This window comes from Mus pahari, chromosome 15, assembly GCF_900095145.1.
Source record: "Mus pahari chromosome 15, PAHARI_EIJ_v1.1, whole genome shotgun sequence".
NCBI classification, from domain to species: Eukaryota; Metazoa; Chordata; class Mammalia; order Rodentia; family Muridae; genus Mus; species Mus pahari.
In genome coordinates this window covers 70,222,157-70,246,029 of record NC_034604.1, presented here as the reverse complement: position 1 = coordinate 70,246,029, position 23,873 = coordinate 70,222,157, and the positions used below count along the sequence as shown (strand labels likewise).

General features: G+C 47.1%; 1 protein-coding gene and 1 pseudogene across 4 annotated transcripts in view; one reads left to right on the top strand and one right to left on the bottom strand.

Annotated features, from left to right (window-relative positions):
* The window catches only part of St8sia5 (ST8 alpha-N-acetyl-neuraminide alpha-2,8-sialyltransferase 5), a 69,951-nt gene extending 58,916 nt beyond the window's left edge, over positions 1 to 11,035 (bottom strand). For all 4 annotated transcript variants that reach the window (XM_021214866.2, XM_021214867.2, XM_029546709.1 and 1 more), the window contains exon 1: positions 10,642 to 11,035. In XM_021214866.2, the coding sequence (XP_021070525.1) occupies positions 10,642 to 10,772 (131 nt within the window). In that variant the 5' untranslated portion in view covers positions 10,773 to 11,035. The remainder of the gene's footprint in view (positions 1 to 10,641) is intronic.
* Positions 10,831 to 11,463, top strand: LOC110333282 (annotated as a pseudogene).
* The last annotated feature ends 12,410 nt before the right edge of the window (positions 11,464 to 23,873 follow it).

The following is a 23,873-nucleotide window of genomic DNA, read 5'->3' as shown; positions in this document are numbered from 1 at the left end:
AAAGGCATGCAAATGTTGAAGTGTGTGTGTGTGTGTGTGTGTGTGTGTGTATCTGTGAGTGTATGTGTGTGCATGTATGTGTATGTGTGTGAATGTGTGTGTGAATCTGTGTGTATGCATGTGTGAATGTGTGTGTGTCTGTGTGTGTCTGTGTGTGTCTGTGTGTGAATGTTTGTGTATGTGTGTATGTCTGTCTGTGTCTGTGTATGTATGTGTACATGTATATGTATGTGTATATGTATGTACATCTGTGTCTGTGTGTATATGTGTACATGTATATGTATGTGTGTGAATGTGTATGTCTGTCTGTGTGTGTGTGTGTGTGTGTGTGTGTGTGTGTATTAGGACTCAGCACTATAAACAGCCCCTTCTCTCACCAAACACTTTAAGCCAATACAATTGTTTTTAATTCATTGAGTTGTATAGACTTTAAGTGTAGTTCATTTTTGTATGTGGTATTTTTACTTATTTTCAAGGCTTTCATAATTTTTTTTATTAAAAGCTTTTTCAAGAAGGTAAAAGAACCCTGGCATAGTGACTCATGCCTTTATGCACTTAGGAGGCAGAGGCAAGCAGATTTCTGTGAGTTCAAAGCCATCCTGGTCTACATAGTGAGCTCCAAGACAGCCAGGGATATGTAGGAAGACCCTGTGAAGAAAGAAAGAGAGAAAGGAAGAAAGGAAGAAAAGAAGGAAGGGAGGAAAGAAGGAAGAAAGAAAGAGGGAAAGAAGGAAGGAAGGAGGAAAGAAAGGAAAGACAAAAAGAAAACAGAAATTTTAAATATTTCTAAATTTATAGGTGAAAAATACCAATGGTAGGTACTATGTCTTTTTATTTTATTTTATTTTATTTTATTTTAATTTTTGGTGTTTTTCAAGACAAGATTTCTCTGTGTAGCCCTGGCTGTCCTGGAACTCATTCTGTAGACCAGGCTGGCCTCAAACTCAGAAATTCGCCTGCCTCTGCCTCCCAAGTGGTGGGATTAAAGGCGTGCACCACCACGCCCAGCTTGTTTGGGTTTGTTGTTGTTGTTGTTGTTTTGGTTTGGGTTTGTTTTTTTGTTTTTTGTTTTTTGTTTTTTTTTTTTGGTACTATGTCTTTAAACACAAGCGTATTAACACCTAAGGTATGTGGACTACTACTTGGTACCTGGTAAATGGAACAGCTCTGATGGTGTTGCCATCATCCCTCAGCTGAAGAGGAATGGCTGAAGCAGTACCCTCCCACCTTACTGGCTGACATAGACAGTACGAAACATCTACTATTACAGAGGCAAGCATCCAGTATAGGGCATTAGAAAAATGCTCGGCAGATTGACAACCAGAGCGTAAGCGCAAGTGAACCAGTGAGTGTTCAGGAGAAGACCAATCAGGAAAACCCCATCATGACAAAGATCACCAAATCCACATAGACAGCAGATGGGAAGGTGGCTCTGAGCCAAGAGTACACACTGCTCTCCAGAGGGCCCGGCTCCCAGCACACCAGGCCTGTGGCTCTAACTCCCGGGAATCCCAAGAACTCTGCTGGCCCCCTTGGACTCACACGCACACACACCCATACACATAATGACAATCAAAACTGAGGAGCTGGTGAGATGGTTCGGCTGTTAAGAACACTTACTGTAATTCTCAGCATCCACACAGTGGCTCACGATCATCTGTAACTCCAATTTCTGGGATCTGACCTCTCTTCTGGCCTCCATAGGCATCAGGCATGCACGTGGTGCACATTCACACAAGCATCCAAAACACTCATATATGTGAAATTTTTAAATAAATATTTAAAACATGTATAAATAAATGCATAAACAAATGCTAAATTTTAAGGGATTTAAAGGAAGACAAAAATGCAGATATAACAAAGATATAATCAAGACTCGTAAACTTCATGTCATTAAACTCAAATTTTTTTTTTAAATTCTAGAAAAATCCTAACCAACGTTTAAAGGGATAGAAGACCTAAATAGTCTCAACTCACTAAAGGAAATAATTGACAAAGTATTTCCAAAAGAATAAAAAACAAAACAAAACAACAACAACAACAAAAAACCCTTAGGCGTGAATAGCTGTAAAGGCTAGCACCACTGACCTTTGACAGGGTAGTCTCAAAGACTTGCAGAAACAGCCAATTTGGATTTTTGTAATTGATTTATTTTGTGTATGGGTGTTTTGTATACATGTGTACCTGGACACCACGTGTGCACCTAGCGTCTGCAGAGGCCAGAAGAGGGCTGCAGATTCCCTGGGGGTGGAGTTACGGATGTAAACCACCATGAAGATGCTGGGAATTGAACCCAAGCCCTCTAGATGAGCAGCTGATGTCCACAACGCCGAGCCATCTCTTCAGCCCACAAAGAACAGTTTTTAAAGGATGACTCTGAATTCATCCCACAAGATGTTTTTTAAGGCAAAGACAGTATGGGAAAGATACCACATGCCAAGATCATCCTAACTAAAAATAATAGCAAAATCTCGCGTGGCATGACTCGGGAAAAGCTAGGCTTGTGCCTAAGACTGCACTGAGCGTCTTTTAGTAGAAACTTTTGGGGAGCACTTTTATGAGACTGGGTGTTTTTGTACGGCTTGGGCTTGCTTCACACCCAAAATCCTTTGTCTTAGCTTCCTGAGTGCTGGGATCACAGGTGTCCACTACTGAGGTGTCCAGTTGTGTGACTATGATTTACCACATTAAAGGGTAAGAAATGCATATTTTTGAGAACACAGCTGTGTAAACATAGTCTATGAGTGCACGAAACTTTCTTAACGGCCTGAAGATGTCGACCAAAAGTACTAAAAGCTAAGCCATCAATCAGTCCCAGCGATGAGATGCTCTTGACAGAGTCGTTTTATAATCAGGGTGTACAATGGTATGCACAAACATTAGCTCAACACGGGTTAAGACCTCAGCGTGAGAGCAGAGGCCATGAAAACACTTCGAAGGAGGCGGATGTGTCAGCCTTTGTGGTCATGTTGTAGGTGACAATCTATAAACCTATAGTGAAAGAGCAGCCACCACCAGCAGCAACAAATGGATGGCGCGGGCCCCACCCAAACTTTAAGCTTTGGTACTTCAAACACCACCAGTAAGCTGGGAGAAGATGAGTGCTTGCTCGTTAGCCTGGCACAGTCCAGGGCCTGAAAGATCCACGGGGCCACAGTGGTTTTATTTTAAAAATAGAGGAGGGACAAGGGAGGTGACTCAGCTGTCATCTACTGCCCGTGTCAAAATCCAGGTTCTGTTCCCAGCGCCCACACGGTGGTTTGTAAGCCTCTGTATCTCCAGATCCTGGGGAGCTGACCCCTCTTCTGACCTTCATGGGTATCGCATGCATGTGGCACACGTGAGGTAAACTCACACACATAACGTGAAGATAGGGAAGTGGATCTTGGGGCTGGAGTGACAGCTCAGCTGTTAAGAGCACTGGCTGCTCTGCCAGAGGACTTTCGTTGATTACCAGCTGTTCACAACCATTTATAATTCCAGTTTGAGGGGGATCTGACTCCTTCTGTTCTCTGAGGGCACCAGGCACAGATCTGGTGCACAGACATACATGTGGGCAAAACATTCCTGTACATGACAATAGATGAACTAATAAAAATTTGAAATTTAATAAATTAATAAAATGGAAAATATAATTCATAGAATGAGAAAAGTGCTTTGTCAATAATAAATGATAAGTAACTTACATTTGGAATATATAAATTAAAATTAAATTTTTTAAAAAAAGGCAAATACTGGGCTGGTGAGATGGCTCAGTGGTTAAGAGCACTAACTGCTCTTCCGAAGGTCCTGAGTTCAAATCCCAGCAACCACATGGTGGCTCACAACCATCCATAATGAGATCTGACTCCCTCTTCCGGAGTGTCTGAAGACAACTACAGTGCACTTACATATAATAAATAAATAAATCTTTTTTTTTTTTTTAAAGGCAAATACTCCCAATTTTAAAACAGATGAAAAACCTGAAGAGACATTTTCCCAAAGAAGAGATACACACAGCCAAGGAGCATATAAAAATGTGTTCCACTCCACTGGTCAACTAGAAAAAGCCAGGAGCTTCCCACATTGCTGGGAGTGGAGTGCTACTGCCACTTTGGAAAACATCTGCAACTCTTCCTGGGCTATTGTGGGCACCGTATGATCAGAAATTCCACTCACAGATCCAAGGTCTAGAGAAACGAAAATACCGCCACAGAAACTAGTCATCAGGCCAGAAACAGAAACGGAGACACTGTCAAGATCCGAGACTTGAAGAATGGATAAACAATCCCCCTTGCCCCTCATCTCTCCCAGCCTTGAATTTCAGAGGCTGTGCCTTTCTACTCCTGAATGAAGGCATTCATCCCCCCCAAGGAGCCCTTTGTGATTGACCCTCTGTCACTTGCCAATCTGGTTCCTCCTGTTCTTTTCAGCTCTATCATACGGATCAGAGAGGGGACAGGGATGAGGTTGAACCCAGAACCCTGCACACACCAGGCAAATACTCTACCACTCAGTTACACCCCTAGTTCTAAAGACCAGAATTTTTCTAACTAAAGGCATAGTCCCGATGGTCAGTTATAAAGCCAATTTAATGGATTGTTCCCAGATTTCAAAAAGCATTTTCCCGGGCTGGTGAGATGGCTCAGCGGGTAAGAGCATCCGACTGCTCTTCCAAAGGTCCAGAGTTCAAATCCCAACAACCACATGGTGGCTCACAACCATCCTTAACGAGATCTGACTCCCTCTTCTGGAGTGTCTGAAGACAGCTACAGTGTACTTACATATAATAAATAAATAAATCTTTTTTTTAAAAAAAAAAAAAAGCATTTTCCCATGGTAAAGCACACAGCCTGGGGCCAGCAAGATAGTTCAGCATTTAAAAGTCCCTGCTGCCCACCAAGCCTGACTACTGGAGTTTGTTCTCCAAGATCCGCACAGTAGAAGGAAAGACTCAACTCCCAGCAAGTTCCCCTCTAACCCACACACTCATGCCCTGGCACCTGCACACATACAAGAAATTTCTACACATGCAAGAAATCAATAACTGTAAAAAATAAAAAATTGCATAGTTGGAATGTGGCCATTTTACGCAGTTGGAGAAGCAGTAAATTCATCATCCATTTTGTTCTTGCATCTTTTTAACTTTTTACCCGCTAAGTGATGACTAATACCCCACCCCTCCCAAAGCCTCCAGCTATCACCTGCCTACTTTCTGTTTCTGTGTTTGACAACTCCAAATGCCTCATCAAAGTAGAGTCATACAGTGCCTGGCCTTTTGTCTGTCTCGTTCCATTTAGCATGATAGCTGCAAGGTTCATCTGTGTTGCAGCTCTGTGTTAGAGGCTTATTCTTTTTAAGACCAAATGATAGGTAGCTAGGTAGCTAGGTAGCTAGGTAGATAGATAGATAGATAGATAGATAGATAGATAGATAGATAGAGGGAGGTAGAGAGAGAGAGAGAGAGAGAGAGAGAGAGAGAGAGAGAGATAGATATAGAGATGTAGATAGAGAGATAGATAGATAGATAGATAGATAGATAGATAGATAGATAGATAGATAGATATAGAGAAGGAGAGGGAGAGAGAGAGAGAGAGAGAGAGAGAGAGAGAGAGAGAGAAACTATAACCCCAGCTGACCTAGAACTCACTCTGTAAACAGGCTAGCTTGAACTCAAAGGGATCCCCCTGCCTCTGCCTCCCGAGTGCTGGGATTAAAGGAATATATCATCACTTCCTGTTTCCATTGGTTTTTGTTGTTGTTGTTCTTGTTGTTTTTATGAAATAGAAAAGTGGGTGTTGATTTTTGTTCCTGTACTGGAGGCTGACTCCAGGGCCTCTTGCATGTGAGGCAATATACCAGTGTGATTAGTTACATCTCCAGCCTGAGAAAGTTCTTCTAACGATTTTGTTTATTATCTTTATTTTATGCATATAAGCATTTGACCCCATGTGTGGAAAGTGTACCACGTTTGTGCATTGCCCACAGCGGCCAGAAGAGGGCGGTGGAGCCTCCAGAACTGGAACTACAGATGGTTGTGAGCCACCACATGGGTGCTGGGAACCAAATCCAGATGTCTATAAGAGGCAGTTGAGGCCATCTCTCCGGCTCCCCTACGAAGCTGTGTTTTAATGCAACTGGGTAGAAAATATCAGAGCATGTTTCTCATAGCAGAGCCAAATGTTACTCCATGGACTGTTTGCTGTCACCAAGAAGCCTGTGTTTCCACACCACACATGACAATGAGAAAGTTCAGAACGCACTGCTTTGAGGCCAGTGAGTCCAAACCCGTCACTGCCAGCCTGGTTCTTCCCCATGTGTCATTTCAGAGTGTCTTTCCAGTGAGTTTGCTGGCTTACTGAAGACAGTCTGCCTTCCACAGTCAGGCAAATGAAGGCTCAAACTCATGCTTCTCCACTTCCCAGCGCACGCTTTCTCACACACAATCCAACCTTGTCCTCGCTCCATGCCCGTCTCACCTGGCTGGCAGTGCAGCTCTAGCCCTGTTCTCTGTGGTCCACTCCATCCACCCCGCTCTTCATTCCTCACTCACACTGGGCTTCTGAGCCTCCCTCCCACGCCCACCTGTGCCCAGAGATCATTGCTCTTCCTTTAAGACCTCTTCAGATGTCCTCTGTAAGCCAAGCAAACTCTTTCCTAAAGCAGCTTCCTCCTAACCTTCAGGGCCGCTAGTCCATGCCTCTGTGTGTGCTCTCTGTCTTCCTCGAAGCCCACACGTGACCCACAGAACGTCCCAGTGGTACTCGGCGTGGAGTAAGTACTCAATGTACAGCAAATACTTAGAGTATAGAACATACTCAGTGTACAGTAAGTACTTAGTGGATACTAAGTACTTGGGATATAACAAGTGCTCAGTGTATAACAAGTACTCAGTGTGTATAATAAGTGCTCAGTGTATAATAAGTGCTCAGTGTATAACAAGTACTCAGTGTGTAAAATAAATGTTCAGTGTGTATAAGTGCTCAATGTATAACAAGTACTCAATGTATATAATAAGTGCTCAGTGTATAATAAGTGCTCTGTGTATAGTAAGTACTCAGTGTATAATAAGTACTCAGTGTATAACAAGTACTCAGTGTATAACAAGTACTCAGTGTATAACAAGTACTCAGTGTATAACAAGTACTCAGTGTATAGGAAATACTTAGTGTACAGTAAGGCTGAAGTGGACATGGGAAGCCAAACATCACAACTTTGCTCCTTCTTAGTCCTTTCCTCCCAAGCCACAGTGTATGGCTTCTGCTGCCGAGAGATGGCACTCATTAGGCCACCACACTGCTCCCTTTGTTTCCTAACGAGGTATATCCCTACGATTTTAGTGGTTTATGATGGCCCTTGTCAAAAGAGTCTATTGCACATTCCAGGGAAAGACAAAGGGGTCAAGATAGATAGATAGATAGATAGATAGATAGATAGATAGATAGATAGATAGATAGATATGATAGATAGATACGATAGATAGATAGATAGATAGATAGATAGATAGATAGATAGATAGATCGATAGATAGATACGATAGATAGATACGATAGATAGATACGATAGATAGATAGATAGATAGATAGATAGATAGATAGATAGATAGATAGATAGATAGATAGATAGATAGATACGATAGACAGGCAGGCAGGCAGGCAGGCAGGCAGGCAGGCAGGCAGGCAGGCAGATACATGGATCGATGAATGCACATCAGCCCACATCGCCGGCTTCCTGCTGCAGCAACTTCACCTAGCGTCACTAGACAAGCTTACCATCCTTGTGCCTCTACCATGGGCTTCAGAATCCCCTGAGCCACGCTCCCACTTCTGAGAGGCTGTAAGCAAACCCCAGTGCCGCTCCCTCCCTGAGCCTTCCTGTACAATACCCGGATAGCCTTCCTTTCCGAGAGCTTTTATCAAGTTACTACCCTACTCAAGAACCACATGTGGCTCCTCATGACCTATGAACTAAGCTCAATCTGCCCTCAACCTTTGGAGCACTTCAGTGAAGCCACTAAGCACTGCTGTCTGATACATCCCTGCCCCCATTACATCATAGGATCCATCTTTTCATTATGCCCCTTCCAATGACTACACCATGCATGCATTCGCACACACACACACACACACACACACACACACACACACACCTGCTCCAACCTTCAATCATCTGTTCATTATCCATATTTATTAATGACTTCTTTTTGTCACTCCTGTGTGACACATGCAGCCTCAGGCAAACCATAATCCCTCCCTCACAGCTGTTGACCTAGTGCAGTTTCCAACCTCAGCACCACTGACACTTGGGGCTGAAATACCTTTGTTGTGCAGGCAATCTGGACCTACAGCAATTTGGGAGCATCCCAACCCACTCCCTCCTGGACATCAGCAGCATCTCCTTTCCCCATGTGGCAACCAAAGATGTTGCTACTCTAAGGTCTAAGGGCAAAACTGACCTGACAGAGATCCACTGACCTATGGCATCAAGTGGAGCTTGCTGCTTGTCCCTCAGGGGCCCTGCCAGAGAGGCAGTTTTTCAGATGACAACCTTGAAGCTGTTCGATCCTGGAAAGGAGTTTAAGCCAAGGGCCCAGGAGTCTGCATCCCAGGCCCTTCCCAGGGAACACCAGTGCAGATCTTTGCTGTTTCCAGATAGACAAGAAACAAACACTCCCCTGGAGCCAACTCGGAGCACATAAGCAAATGAGTCGGCCACAAGACACAGGACCAGGGGAGGCTGGTGACAGACCAGCTATGGAGGCAAGCATGGCAGTGTAGGTGGGGTCAGGTGCCAGCGAGAAGGGAGAGGACGAAGCCACGCTTGTATCCTGTCTCAGGGTTGCTCCTTCCTTCCTTCCTTCCTTCCTTCCTTCCTTCCTTCCTTCCTTCTGTTACAAGTGTGCCCCATCCAGATCTTACCTGCCTTCGAGGACCACGAGAGCCCTGCCTCCTCCAGGTAGTCTCCCCAGCCACTCCCACCCACCACTCTTCTCATCTGTGTATGTCTCCTCTCACTTTTGGCCATTTGTTTCCCCCAGAGAGATTTTAATCCCACTGAGCACCAGAACTCCATCATCGGCTTCTTTATAGCACCCTCCTGGACTCCCCTCCTGGATGGAGCATACACCAGTCTGGACTGTTTGGTTACCATTAAACAGGAGTCCTGGAGTGAAGCCTGCAGGGTTTTAGCTACAGTTTAGGGGTCAGGGCCTCTGAGACTTCGAGAATGGAAAGCAACCCACCCACTAGCTGGACAACTAGCCCACTCATCCAAACCCACGCAGGGTTTGCCAGAACAATCAGGTAGGAGTGTGGCTGGCACCTACTGTGGCCCTGACGCCCACCAGAAGCTCTAAGAAGCCCAGGCAGCTCTGGGCAATTACCAGCAGGGGGCAGAAACCTAGAGCTGCCCTACCAAGAAGAAGGTTCGAAGATCCAGCAAGGCTGCAAGGCACAGCATTCAGGAACGACCCAGCAGGTTGGGAGACTAGAGAGTGTTTAAAGCCAGCAGTGCCACACAGAACACATGAGCTGATGCCAACCCCGGAAGAAAATTGTCTGGGGAAGTCGGGAGCAGTGCGTGCCGAGAAATGAATGTATGTAGCAAGGGGCACACAGTCCTCAGTTCTGGGGAGTCAGGAGAGAGGAACAGCCAGACTGCTTAGCTTTCCTGTTGGGAGAAATCACCAGCAGCAACTCTCACACCACCATCCCCTCTGCACACACTTTGGGCAGCCGGGAATGGGAGCGTATGCGACCGATGCAGACCCCCAAGGCTGAGAAGAGGAAGGGCAGCATTCTGTTACTGGGACAGTTCTGAAAAGAAATTTTCATTCCTATCCATTTGAGTGGAAGGCAGTCAGCTTGGATGGGCCCTGGTGGTGAAGGAGGGGCCTCCAGCAGAGAGGATAGGAGAGGGGCTCTTCCTACCAGGGACTCTAGCGTGGGGGCATCCTGATTAGGGGTGGGAGTTCTGCAGAGCCTCGGGAGCCTGGCATATCCCCGTATGTTGCTCACACAGAGACAGGGGCCATGCATGAATTTTGAGCGGCATGTACTGCCCTTTCTCTTCAAGGAGTTTGGCTGTGGGTGGTGAAGGGGTGATAGAGCCCAACGCCTGCTGCCTTTCATGCTAAGGATGCAAAAGAAGCATCTGCTCCGGAGGCGATCAGGTTGTCTCACAGACCTGTAGAAGTCACTGTACCTATGTGTGGCCAGACCACCACCACCCCACCTAGTTGGGGGTTCCTGGAGAAATAGCCTATACCTCCAAGGTCCCCTACAAAAATTTAGACTTTGCCAAACTAAGAAGGAAAAACTATCCTTTTTCCCCCCTTCTGTCTGCTGCAAATGGCCACGGAAATGTAGGTTTGGGGGACAACAGCACAGCTTTGGGCATACACATGTATTTATGGTTAGCTTTGCTGCTTGGCATTCCAAACTGCTGCCCACGTTCACACACACACACACACACACACACACACACACACACACACACTCACACGTCTCCATAACTGCACCAGGACAGGCAACGCAGCTGGTGCTGTCCTCTGGCTGGCAGCAGAGATGCCATAGGGCACACCACAGAGGTGTCCCTGCTAAGGGCAGACCTCAGGAAGGCTACCGCCGGACTCTGTGTATCCCACCCCTCAGACTTTCTTACCTCTTGATATAGCTCTTGCTGTACAGGATCTGCTGAAGCAAGGTCACCAAGGCAAAGGCGCAGATGAAGATGAAGAGCAAAGTTCGATTCCCCAACAAATCCCTGTTGGCGGAGGGGTCTGCGTAGCGCATCCTGGCGGCCCGGCGCCGCGGACGCACTGTGCGGGGCGGGGCAGCAATCACGCGCGTTATGCGGGGGCCCCGGGGGCCCTTAAGCGAACTGCGTGGTCAGGAGGGCAGAGGACTTGGCGGGGCAAAGTTTCCCGCGGGCGCAGTCTCGGCGGCGGCAGCAAAAGGACAGGGCTGGCCGCGTGGAGATCCGCTGAGCCCCAGGCCTGTCCTCTCGTGCTGCGGCTTCTGGGCGCCAGTGTCCCGCAGCCGCCGATCTGCCCGTGGAGGGGCGACGGCAGGTGCGGGACCGGACCGCCCTCCCGCCGAGGTGACGACCAATGGGGATCCGGGCCGGCGAGGCTGGGCCGAGACTCAGCCCGATGCGCCGCCCACTCTGGGCTGGCTCCGGATTCGGGGCGCCCGGCGCGTGGGGCCGACCGGGGGACAGCGTGTCTGGTCCCCGCGCCCGCAGCCAGGGAGTGCGAAGGTTGGCCTCCGATGCTGCGGAGGCGAGGTGGGCGACGCAATCTCAGGTCGCCGGGCCGTGGGGAGGGGGAGGGGCGTAGCGTAAAGAGCCAGGTTGGAATCGGGGTTCGGAGGAGCGCAGACCGCAGAGGCAACCTCGTCGAGACGAGCATTTGCATGCGGTGCGCAGGTCACTGAGTCACCGCGGCAGCCGCGTCCTCGTGCGCTGCTGGAGAATCCTCCGTGAAAGCGGGGCAAGGTCAGCCGGGCAGCCCTTCAAGGACGGCGCGCGCAGCCCCTGCATGCTAATGGACTGAGGGACTGTCCCCGGGGCCTTGACTCCCAACTCCGGCAGAGTAGAAATTCAGGGTCTGCCCTCCCGTTCCCACCCCACCGCCTCTACCCTCTCACTATCCCAACATCTGCAGCTCGCTGCCTTTTGTCAATAACCCTGTTGTCACCCAGACACTGGGACTTTGTCTCATCCTTTGGAACTATTCATAGACCATAGGTCAACAGCAGGCCGCCTTCGGGTACTACGGTGCCCAAAGCTGTAAGAAGTCACTGGGCCCAGCAGTGAGCTTCAGTGTAAGCTGGGGAAACCGTCCCCAGAGATGCAACGAGAAGCCTTCCTGAAGAATGCTACCCTTCCCGGGTTCCTGGCTCGCCCCGAGACTGCGCAGGCTTGGGGGTCTGTCATGTGCAGCGATCCACTACTAAGGCGCCATTCCCAGAACATCCTAGAGCACTCCAGAGGTTCCAGAGTCCGAACTTGACAAAACTTGAATCGCAGCAAGAAACGCAGCAAGGGTTAAAAAGTTAACATTTTCGGCCCCATGGCTGACCCTCTGTATGCATAACCAGGGCGAGGTGCATTCAAGAATATCAGGTTGTGGAGGAGGTGACAGGGAGGCGGGCAGTGAGTGCGATGTAAAGTGAATAAGTAAAAAGTAAATTTAAAAAAAAAAATAGGTGATAGATAAACATCTCTTCAGGCACATTCCTGGGGTCAGTTCCGCAGGTTGGAAACACTCAGAGAACCTGGTTACGCTTTAGTTCTAGGAAACTAAATTGGCTTTCAGATCTGTCACTATTCAAACATATGGAAGAGCTTTATAAACCAGAGAGGCTAACCCAGGCTAACCCCCCCCCCCCAGTACTGTCATCTTGTTTCCTTTCTCGCCTGTTCATTCTCCCTCACCAGTAGGTACCATTCTGAGAACTGTCTTTGAATGCAAGCTTCCCTGGAGAAATGAACAAACCCATATTACAGTTATGAACCCAAATTATTCCATGAGACTTTTAATTAAAGTGTAGTACATTTACCAAACAAGTATGGACCATCGATATATAAGTCGCTGCATTTTCATAAGCTGAGCACAGTGATGTGACCAGAAAATGGCTCAGAAGTCCTCATCACCCCCTTGGATCTCCTCGTGCTCGTTTATGGCCTCTGAACACCCAATGGTTCTGAGGGTCAAACTCTACAGGCATCAGGTTTGCAAAGCCAGGGGTAAAACACTAGGCCACCTCTCAGAGCCTCCTCTGACTTCCAGTACCAAACTAACACATTTGCTGTCTGTGCATTTCCTGTAAATGTAAATGTGTCTGGTTTCCCCTGCTCATCGTCAACCGTGAAGTCCACCCATCTCACTGTTCATGGAAGGGGCCCATGCTCTCACACACACACCTTCCCCCAGTTACTCAGCTTGAGTGTTAGCACAGGTGCTGCTGCACAGGGTTTATGCATAGGGGTGTCTGTATGTGATCAGCCTGAAATGAGCTCTCTCTGTCTCTGTCTCTGTCTCTGTCTCTGTCTCTGTCTCTGTCTCTGTCTGTCTCTGTCTCTCTGTCTCTCTCTCTGTCTCTCTCTCTGTCTCTCTCTCTCTCTCTCTCTCTCTCTCTCTCTCTCTCTCTCTCTCTCTCTCTCTCTCTCTCTCTCTCTCTCTCATCAGTGGTTGTTCTCTATGGCCCTGATCACCGGTCCTTGAAGAGAACTGGGCTCTGCCTTGGAGGTGATTTGAATCATGAAAGGGATTGATTCAAGACAGCACTTGCTTGCTGATGGCTTTGAAGATAGAGGGAAGCTCTTGGCAAAGAGCTCAGATGTCCTCTCAGCAGAGATCGGCTCCTGGCCAAGAGCCAAGAACCGATTCACAAAAAAGAGTGAATTTTCACAACAACCCCAAGAAGCTTCAAAGAGGGTCCTGAGCTCCAACTGCCCTGACCTTGATTTCAGTCTTTGAGACTCATAAAAGAGAGAGAGAGAGAGAGAGAGAGAGAGAGAGAGAGAGAGAGAGAGAGAGAGACCCCATGGGGCTGGAGAGGTGGCTCAGTGGTTAAGAACACTGGCTGCTCTTCCAGAGGACATGGGTTCAATTCCCAGCACCTACATGGCAGCTCACAACTGTAACCCCAATTCCAGGAGATCCAACACTCCCACTCAGATATGCCTGTAGTCAAAACGTCTATGCTCATAAAGTAAATCATTTTAAAAACCATAAAATTTAAAGAGAGAGAGAGAGAGACACCCCAGCAACACAGCTTGAAGCTATATGTGTGCTCCTTATGATACTAAATGTGTAGTCCTTTCCCAATGGAACAAAATGTATACAGTGTAAAGTTAGAGATTGTGCAATCTTTCTGATGTACAGGACTGCAGCATAGCTTTTTGCTTTTTGGTTTTAAGACCTTAATAGGACCCAGTGTGCCTGTTAAGCAAGCATTATACTACCATACTACTACATGACCACACCATCACTACTACATGGCCAGTGCTATCGGTTCTCCTGTTGACACACATCTGGCAGCTGCTGCCATGATCTGTCCCAAGCCTTCTCTTTGATGGATACGTGCATGCGTGTCAACTGGGCATCTGCGTTTGGAAGAGAAGTTGTTCACTCGGAGAGTGTGTGGATGTTCAGCTTCAGCGACTACTGCCAAATGGTTTTCCAAAAGAGATGCATTTCTAAGTAGATATTTATTTTGTCTCGCCATCACCAACCGAGATGACACGAGCATCACCTTCTGACCTAACAGGGAAAAGAAGAGCCCTGGGATTACTGTGAGACAACAGCAGCCCCAGACGTCTTTACTCTCTGTTACTAGCACGGATCTGCAGGAAATGAGATTGGTGCAGGTGATGGGCACAGTTGAGGCTTTGTGACAACACATAAGGGGCAGGTCTCCATCACTTGACGCTCTGCGAAAGGCCAGAAATAACCTGGTACATGTCTGCTGTCAGTGCTCCTCTAACCCAATGGCATTTGAAATCTGATTTCTTCAGACCAAATCAAAGAGTTATATTTAACCCACTAGACTTGCAAGTCTAGTGGAATCAGAGATCTAAGGTCATGAAGTGAACAAGTTTGAAATCGTCGATGCTATGAGCAGTGCGGAGTTGAGTGATACCCTAGGCCAATAAAGCTCTGGTCGTAGATCTGCAGCTAACTAACAGTCGGAAGGACTTAGCAAACAAAAGAGTAAACGTGGCTAAGTGATCACAATGTCAGATTCGGCGAGCACCATTTTATATTGTAATTGCCGGGGATGGGGACAGCTGCATCATTGTTTAAAACACACACTCATGCACAATTAAGCCGGGAACAAATGTCAACATTGGCACAATCTGCTAAATTACTGATAACTGATGGGAATTACTCATGCTGTGAGCATTGTCTCCAGTATAAAATAGAACAGCTTGAAAGGAGGAAAGAACTTAAGTTCTGTGGGCTTCTAGAAGCTGGCTTTTATTTCATACAGCCCAACCACGGTCTGCCAGATTATGTAAGTGACATTCCACGCATGTGTTCAAGGCATGTGTGATAAGTGTGTGCCACTCTTGTGCCTCTTTACATTTTTGTTAACGAGTTAGACCTTTGAAGGCTGCTCTTGGCTTCGGGAGAGTGTTTGTGACGAAAGCATCTGTTACCATGTGAGCACAAATGCTCCAGTTACAGCCTCACAATCTACAGAGCTGGGCTAACAACCTGAGTTCTGGTCCTGGGTTTTACATCATCCATCCTGATATTTAATCACTTAGCATTGTGTACTGGAGCTATAATTTCTACCCCTTGTTCATTGCCCCTATGAAGTGCATAAACATCACTTCTAATCCTGAACCTTCCTGCTGTGCCACCTCCAATCCCAGAAGTTCCTCCTTCCCACCTCCCAGCAGTCAACCAACATGTAAGAGTGCAAAAAGGTTCTGGCCCATCTCAAGTTTGCCACATTCTTGTAGCTAGCCAGGCACAGGCTCGCTGTGGGATAAGGTCATTTGGGTCCTGCTTAGATGACGTGGGAGCTAGAGCTAAATGGAATGCCAAACCTCCTTTACTCATCTTAAAGACTGGGTCCTGGGAAGGAAAGATGGCATCAGTCTGTGTCTTCACAGGAGACTAGCGTCCAGTAAGGAAGTCGGGTGCACAAGCCTTCAGGATAAACCAGTGGGAGTGGCTGGGAGGAGTGGTGGGACTGCACAGAAGATGTCTGTCTGGAGGAAGTGACCGGGGCTTGCACAGGATCGGAAAGGATGCTCAGTCAGGTGCAGACAATGCTCTAGGTGAGAGCATGAGGTAGTAGAGGCTCCAACAGGGGCTGTAGGATTGCTGGCTCCATGCACCTTAGAGACGAGGTTGGTGGGTGAGCCAGAGGCAGAACTTTGGGAGCTGGGACTCCACCCATGGAATACTGCAAAGCTGCATCTTAGCTATCCACTCTTCAAGCTGATGGACCCTTGTCTGAGACATGGAAGGCTCTTAGTCTTATAGTCCCTACAGGCATTGGGCCTCACTCCTGGCATTCGGTCCCTAACCCTATCAGCAGGCAGTACTCAGCAACCTAAGACTCCATCCTTTGCCTTCTTCCATGGAAGCAGAAGAGGAGTGAAATATGATCGCTGTTTTGTAAAAGCTGTCACCTTATTAAGTGTCTCATCATTCAGTTCATTTGAGATCCATGGCAGGAGGTTAAGTGTGACTAGGAATGGTCCTCCGAAGAATTACGCATTCCTAGATCTTGTCTTGTGTATGCCGTGCACTGTCCCTGCCTTTCTGGGACTCTGTCCTCCAGGTTGCTGGTACAAGTTGATGCTCTTCTCTGCTTTTCCAATCTCCCCTCTTGGGAGAGACTCTGAGAAGTCTCATCTAATGCCTTGATGGAGAGACTGAAGCTGGAGTATCGTCTGAGAACGTAGTCAACATTGCATCCCATTCGAATTGTGTTCCCAGCACTGTAGAGGAATATACACACAACTGACACCCTAGTCACAGCCTCGGATATTTTCAGCTCCTGCAGCTGGTTTTCCCATGGAACATATACTTGGTTTTCTAACAGAATTAAAGGGAATGGGAATAGAATTTGTTGTTCAGAAAATTTCTTGCCTCTTATGAGCCAATACTCAAGACTGGTTGTGCTGTGCCTGAGAACCTGAGCAGAGGCCCCAGTGACATGTGTGGTCATCAGTTTGACCGTCCAGCTACAATATGAGTTTACCCTGAGTCATCCTCACGAGCCAAGAGAACAATGAAAAATAACAAGGAACCAGCATGATTCCCGAAAGACCAGATCTAAGTGTCACACATGCCATGAAACACAGTTTCCATAGTCCGTGTTTCACTAAGCTGCTCTAATGTGGAAGCATGGCCAACCCACAGATTGAGCTGGCCTCTGGGCTGTGTTGCAGACTCCACTCCACAGTGAGATATGCAGAACCTGTGCACAGTCCTAGCCTGGACAATACAAAAGGCCTTCCCTTGGTTTAAACATTGTCTCCACAAAGGCTCGATGAATCATAACATATGAACCTATTGTCCACTACCAACCCGTCAGCTTTATTTACCCTTGTGTTGAACCTGGAGCTCACAGTGTGACGCTTATATGCATACATGACCCTCTGACTGTGACCTACAGTCTCATAATACTTGTCACTGGTCACCATGGGTCACAGAGCAAGTGTTCATTTGGTTGTTTGATATGACTCCACCTTCCTCCTTGGAGACAATAGACTCTTGGGTCCTGAAGACCAGTGTCAAGCTGCAGAGCAGGAGCCACAGGGAAATTAATTAGCACGTTAGGTGTGGTGGGTACTTGTGATTCTGGGAAGTCAATTGAGGAGGTGGTGAAAGACTGAGAGACTCTCACATGTGTGGCTATAATCATCAAGCTCACAGTGAGGTAATAAGCCTTCTTGCCTAGGGTAGAGACAAATTCTTTGTTGACTGAGTGCCTTGATGTTCGACTCCAAAGGCTGTGACAAGGCTAGAGGAAGTGGCTGGTGGTGTCACACACCCTGGGGAACACTGAGAACCGTGGTGCAGGAATAAAAGCAGCTTGTCAGGATCAAATGTGACCTTAGATGGTCTTTTCACTAGTGCACACTCAGCAAAAGGGAGACATTGGCCAGGTGTCCACTGGTCTTCCCTGTTCCCTCCAGCTTCACACTCAAGCTCTCCAATCTCTGCCCGACTCTTCAGTGGTCTCAGTCCAGTCCGAGCCATGACTGCTTTTCTTCCACCAAAACCTTGCTGCCACGAGTCTTACCATTCCACCCTCTCGGCCAGGTCAGGAGCCTGCTGTGGCACATGGGCCGTGGGCAGGATGCAGGCTCAAGTGCCAAGCCTGGTGCTGCCACTGACTGGCTGTCTGTATCAATCAGTCAACACTAGACTTGAGAAACTTTGGGATTTTACCTGAATATCTTCAGATTCTTGGCAGATGTCATCTGTATAGATGCAAATGAGAGCCGCATGGTTGAGAGCAAATTTAAAATACCTTAGGACTCAATAATCGGATGATGCTCAAAATTACAATAGACTTGATGATTCTTTTCTTTGTAACCTTTGTAAAAAGTAGAACACATGCTCCAAAGAGTACATCAATCTTGATGTGCAGCATGAAGATGACGATGTAAGAAAAACAATGGAAGAGAGAAGCCGCCAGCCCCTGCAGCCCCTCATCTTCCTGCAGGCTCAGCTGCCATATTGAACTCTTTCGTCTCTGCTACTCTTCTGGGCCCCATGTCTTCTCTGGTACACCCTGGGCCACCTCAGGAAACACACAGTGGAAAGAGCATGTACTTTGGAGCCTACCTCCAAAAAGTCTCTCACCTCTACCACTCACTAGTTTTGAAGATCTGATAAGATGTATTATCTCCCTATTGGTCTCTAAGCACAGTCCTGGGGAACCATGATGCACTCCACTCCCCACAGGACAGGGAGGAGCCACTGAAGTTTCCCATACATGCTCTAAGTCCCTTTATGGGAAGCCACTGAGTTTGGTTCACAGGTTGCCTCTGTGATTCCCTGAGGGAGGGATGGAGAGTCTGGTCTCAACCTCTAGTCATGACAGGTTGGAAGCTGTTTGGGGGCTCTGGTGCTGTTGAGTGTGACCCAGAGGTGATGGAGACCAAGTAAGGGATTCAGAATTACCTACAGTCCCAAAGACATCTGAATGCAAGTTTGGGCCAGAATGCTGGTCCTTAAAAGAGATTATCTTCATTAATATTTATCTCAGCCTTGCTAGGATGTTTCCTAAACAGACATATAAATGCCAGCCTTATGACACTTGCTAATAAAAGCCAAATCCTTTGGCTTGATTGGGTTGCAGTGATGCCTAATAATAGCTGCAGAGGCAGATGGGTGTTTAGCCGAATATGTGGGACACTCAGGGACAAGAGAATGTAGAGCGGCCAGAGCCACGGGCTGCATGAGCAGTTAGGGTAGGGGAGTCTGGCCTGGGGCTGGAAGCAGCATTCGAAGGCAGTGGAGGGTCGGAAACCACTTGGGCCCCATCCTGGCCGCATCAGCAAAACCAGGGAAGAACATGCTGTCCCATAATAAACATATCGGGCAGCGACTATGGAACCGGAACATCCTGGTGTATTTTGAGGGTTCAGAGGAAAGTTCTTTACCCCTTCCAGAGATATTCAGATGTTTGATTAGATGGAGGTCAGGTCTCTGCTTGTTTTAGAAAAACAAACCAACAATTTCTTAACTCTGGGCAGAGAGACCTGAGGAATACATCCAGAGCTGAAGGTTCCTTGCTCTCTTTAAGGAAGGCTGGCTAAGGAGAGGGACAGCCTGAGTCTGCTTGTCCACAGGCAGCCTCCTCAACTGCCACGGAATCTTCGTCACATCACAATTACAAGTCTTGTCCATGAGCTGAGAAATGTGCACCGCAGAGTTGAGGTTGCCCTCCCTATGCATAGGGAATGGCTGGGCACTGCCTGGTTTCGCGTGTCAGCTTGACACGGGCTGGAGTTATCACTGAGAAAGGAGCTTCAGTTGGGGAAATGCTTCCATGAGATCCTGCTGTAAGGCATTTTCTCAAGTAGTGATCAAGGGGGAAGGGCCCCTTGTGAGTGCTGCCATCTCTGGGCTGGTAGTCCTGGATTCTATAAGAAAGCAAGCTGAGCAAGCCAGGGGAAGCAAGCCGGTAAGAAACATCACTCCATGGCCTCTGCATCAGCTCCTGCTTCCTGACCTGCTTGAGTTCCAGTCCTGGCTTCCTTTGGTGATGAACAGCAGTGTAAAAGTGTAAGCTGAATAAACCCTTTCCTCCCCAACTTGCTGAGTGTTCCCTGGGATAATCCATTTAATCACGATAATTTCATGAACACAGAGCTGTGACTATATCTGACACATGAAGACTCCACGGTCACCTCTGGCCTGGGACTCAGTAACAGCTACACAACGGAGGAAAGATAGCACAAAGGCAAGCTCCTTCTGCCAGTTCCCCGTCCTGTTCTGTCAGTTCAATGTCTTCCTCTCCCATCTTACCCCAGAGCTCAGACACATGTCCATCCTGCTTTAGCTCACTTTACTGGCCCATATGAAAGAAAGAGCAGAGCCTGCACTAAGCATTGATCTGGTGTGGCTGGTCTGCACCCACAATGACTTCACCATGAGCGCTGCTCCTAGCTAGAGACAGACACGTTCACCGCTCTCTGACATTCCTGACCCGAGCCCTCATAACTCTTTTGCATGCAACATGGCTGTCCATCCAGGCATCCTGTTGCTTTCCTGCACTGTTGTTCAGGGAATGCCAGGAGTCTTGTCTCTTTCCCTCCCTCCCTCCAGCCTTGGACTTCCCTTTCATCCATCAAAACTCCATCCCTGCTTGGGTGAGCAAAGGCAGGTCGTTTCCACACCAACACAGTGCCACCGTGCAGCCAGCAAAAAGGACCCAAGAGCTAAGAAATGACAGCTTCATAGTTCTTATGAAAGCCCAATTCTAAACTCTAATTCTAAGCCTTCTCTGGGGGGAACTCAAGGCCCCAGGCAAGAAGGCAGTCCTGTTCTCCATCAGCCCCCCACCTTTCCTCAGATGAAGCTCAGCATCACATTCATTCCATCAGCTTGGCCCCCTTCAGTGACAGGTCAGTCTCCATGTTTAGTCCCCAGGCTTGTAGGAATACCATCCTGGAACACAGTCCACCTCCAAGAAAGGAAAACTACTTTGTGGAGAATGTCAGTACTTCTTGAGCTGAGGGGACGTGTCTACATTCTTACTGGATGCCCCTGGCATTCCTTGCTGTTGCCTAGATCTGTAGACTCCTGACTGAGGTATGAAGGTGATTAGTAAGTACAGGAGAGGGGAGGGGAGAGGAGGGAAGGAGAGGGGAGGAGAGGAGAGGAGAGGAGAGGAGAGGAGAGGAGAGGAGAGGAGAGGAGAGGAGAGGAGAGGAGAGAGGAGAGGAGAGGAGAGAGGAGAGGAGAGAGGAGAGGAGAGAGGAGCGTGGGCATTTGAAGTCCACCCAAGCCTTCTGCACAGTCTCTGGCACTGCCTACCAGAAGGCTACCCACCTTGGCCCCAGGTCTAGCATTCTCTGTCCCCCCCCTTATTCCCACTGGATCTAATGAGGCTGTGGATCAGGAAACCACTTGGAGCCTTGTGTGAAAAGTCAGACTTGAAGGTTGCTATAAAAAGAAGTAACAAATGTGACTTTTCACTTCTTTTACTCCATCAAATTTAGCACACACATCTACTAACAGCTATGCTCACGTTTGCAGTCACTTCCTCCAATGTGCTTGATTAAAATAAGGCTTCTCAGGGTCAGCCTTGCATCCACGTGTAAAGGGTACCTGCTCCAGGACTAGGGTTAAGCACAGTGTCCAGTTTGGCTCACCATGTCCTGCCCACTCTCAAGCAGTGCAAGGCAGTGCTGAGTGAGACCTGGGGATCCCACCTGGATGGTACTGGACACTCCAGAGGACAAGCTGAGCTATGAGCACAAGAGAAAATGCATGGAGAGAGCCCCTAACCAGAGACAGCGCCTACATTCTGCTGGACAAGTTGTCAGTATGCTATGTGGCACGGGCAAGTCGCTTCCCCTCTCTGAGTCTCAGATCCCTTATCTGTAAAGTAGGGAATTGGAGGGCCTTTCCAGTGCTGGCTTCATGACTAAGGCTCTTCCACATTCAAGACAATGTTAATTCAGTTTCTTTTGCCTCCTACAGCAACTTAACCTTAGCTTGCCCTTGACTTAGCTACCTATTGGCTTGATGCCTGGCCTTACCTAAGAATGTTGGAGTTCTTCCAGCCCCCAGGGCCAATAGCTGCCCTTAAGTTTGTTCTTTACCCTGACCTCAAGCTCTCCTGAATGCCAATCTCATGTCTTTAAATCCTTCATTGTGGGACTGGAGAGATGAATCAGCATGGGCACTACTCTTGAAGAAAACTGGAGTTCTGATCTCAGTACTCACTCTAGCAGCTCGAACCACATTAACTCCAGCTGCAAGGGATTCAAGGGTTCCTCTGGATTTCTGTCATTGCAGCTATGTAAGCATACACACACGCACACATAGATACATACAGACATCACACACAGACTCAGAGATCACACACACACACACACACAGAGACACATGTAGACACACACAGACACACACCTATTCACACTGTTTCTCAGAGAACCCTAACACACTGAGTAACTCAACTTCCTCAATTTATGTGATCCAGTGGCTGACAAATCTGTAAGGAAGAGTTAAAAGCATGCGCATGCTCACCAGGCTTCTTGCCTTTCCCTTAAGAGACGTCTTTTTGAGCACTTTTTCCGCCTCATGGTACCACTAATTTCCCTTTCATTGATTTGTCGTTGTAGATAGTGACTGGTGATAAAAAGACAGATGCAGATTGTGTGTGTGTGTGTGTGTGTGTGTGTGTGTGTGTATGTGTATGTATGTGTGTGTGATTGGTGATCCAGGTACTTTTATCAAATATATGTGACTTGTAAAATTTCCTCCCAGAATATGGTACGTAGTTTAATTTTTAATGCTGTTTTTAATTATAAGAAAAATTTCATTTTGATGCAGTCAAGTCTATCTTTTTTTCTTATTATTCCTTGGAATGTCTGTGTCCTAAGAAATCTCCTAAAATATTACAAACACATCTCTGGTATTTTTTTGGAGAAGCTTTACATACTTACCATTCGTAGATATATGATGTGTGGTGTAAGGCAGAGGTTGGATCTCACGACTCTCCTATAAGAATATCTACCTTCTTCCAATACCATCTACTGATATCCCTACCACCACCACCAAGTTGGCACTTTTGTTGAAAACCAAGGTTACTACATATATGGATTAATTCTGAATTTGAAGTTTTGTTCCATTGATCTACTGAACTACAGATATGCAATAAGTTTCTAAATATAGCTTTCTAGTATGTTTTGAAATCTGGAAGTATACATCCTCAAACCTTAGTCTTCGAGATTATTTTGGCATCACTTAATGAATTTGTAGAGTGATAGAATTCCAGGAATTTTATTTAACAATGTCAAATCTTACCCATAATGTCTTTAAAATGATGAGATTAGGATGTGTATATCTCTATGTATCTGTCCATCCATCCATCCATCCATTTATTCATTTACTCTTTAATTTCTCTCAAATAATGGCTTCTTATTCATTCATTTGAATCTCGGGTTGACTTCAAGCTCGAGATGTAGGTTAAGACAGCCTTGAATTCTAAGGCTCCAGCTTCAGTATCTCGAGGGCTGAAATTGCAGGTGTTCACAATCACAGCTGATTTATGCAGATCAGGGATCAAGCCCAGGACTTCATGTACACTAAACAAGTACTCTACCAACTGAGATACACCCCTGGCCTAATTTCTTGAACACTTGTATATAAAATATTAAGAGAGTGCAAGGAGTTCCCACATTTTTTGCAGTTTCCCCATCACAACTCAGATTCATATGCTGTACCGTCAAAATGAATGAACCAACATTAACATGTTGCTGTCATTGACAATCCCGAATTTACTCAACACTGACCTCAAGTTCTGAGATCTCATCTAAGACTCATTAGAGGCTCATGTCTCAAGAGCCTCTTGACTTGCCCTGTTGGGACGATGTCAGAAGCCTGGAGGAGCTCTGGGCGGGCAGGCATCGTGGCAGAATGCCTCTCAGTGATGGCAGAATGCCTCTCAGTGAAGACTTCTCAGATGCTCTTCTCATGTTCTACAGGGCATTTAGTGGGATAAGATACCGCCTTCCTCATCATAAGAGCATGTAAGAGCAACACTACTAATTACTATTAATTTTGACCTTGATCACCTGGTAAAGCTTTCCTCTATAGAGAGACTTTCTACCCTTTCCATGCTATACCCTTGAGAAGGAAGTCACTATACACACAACCTTCTTAGAGAATGTATGTG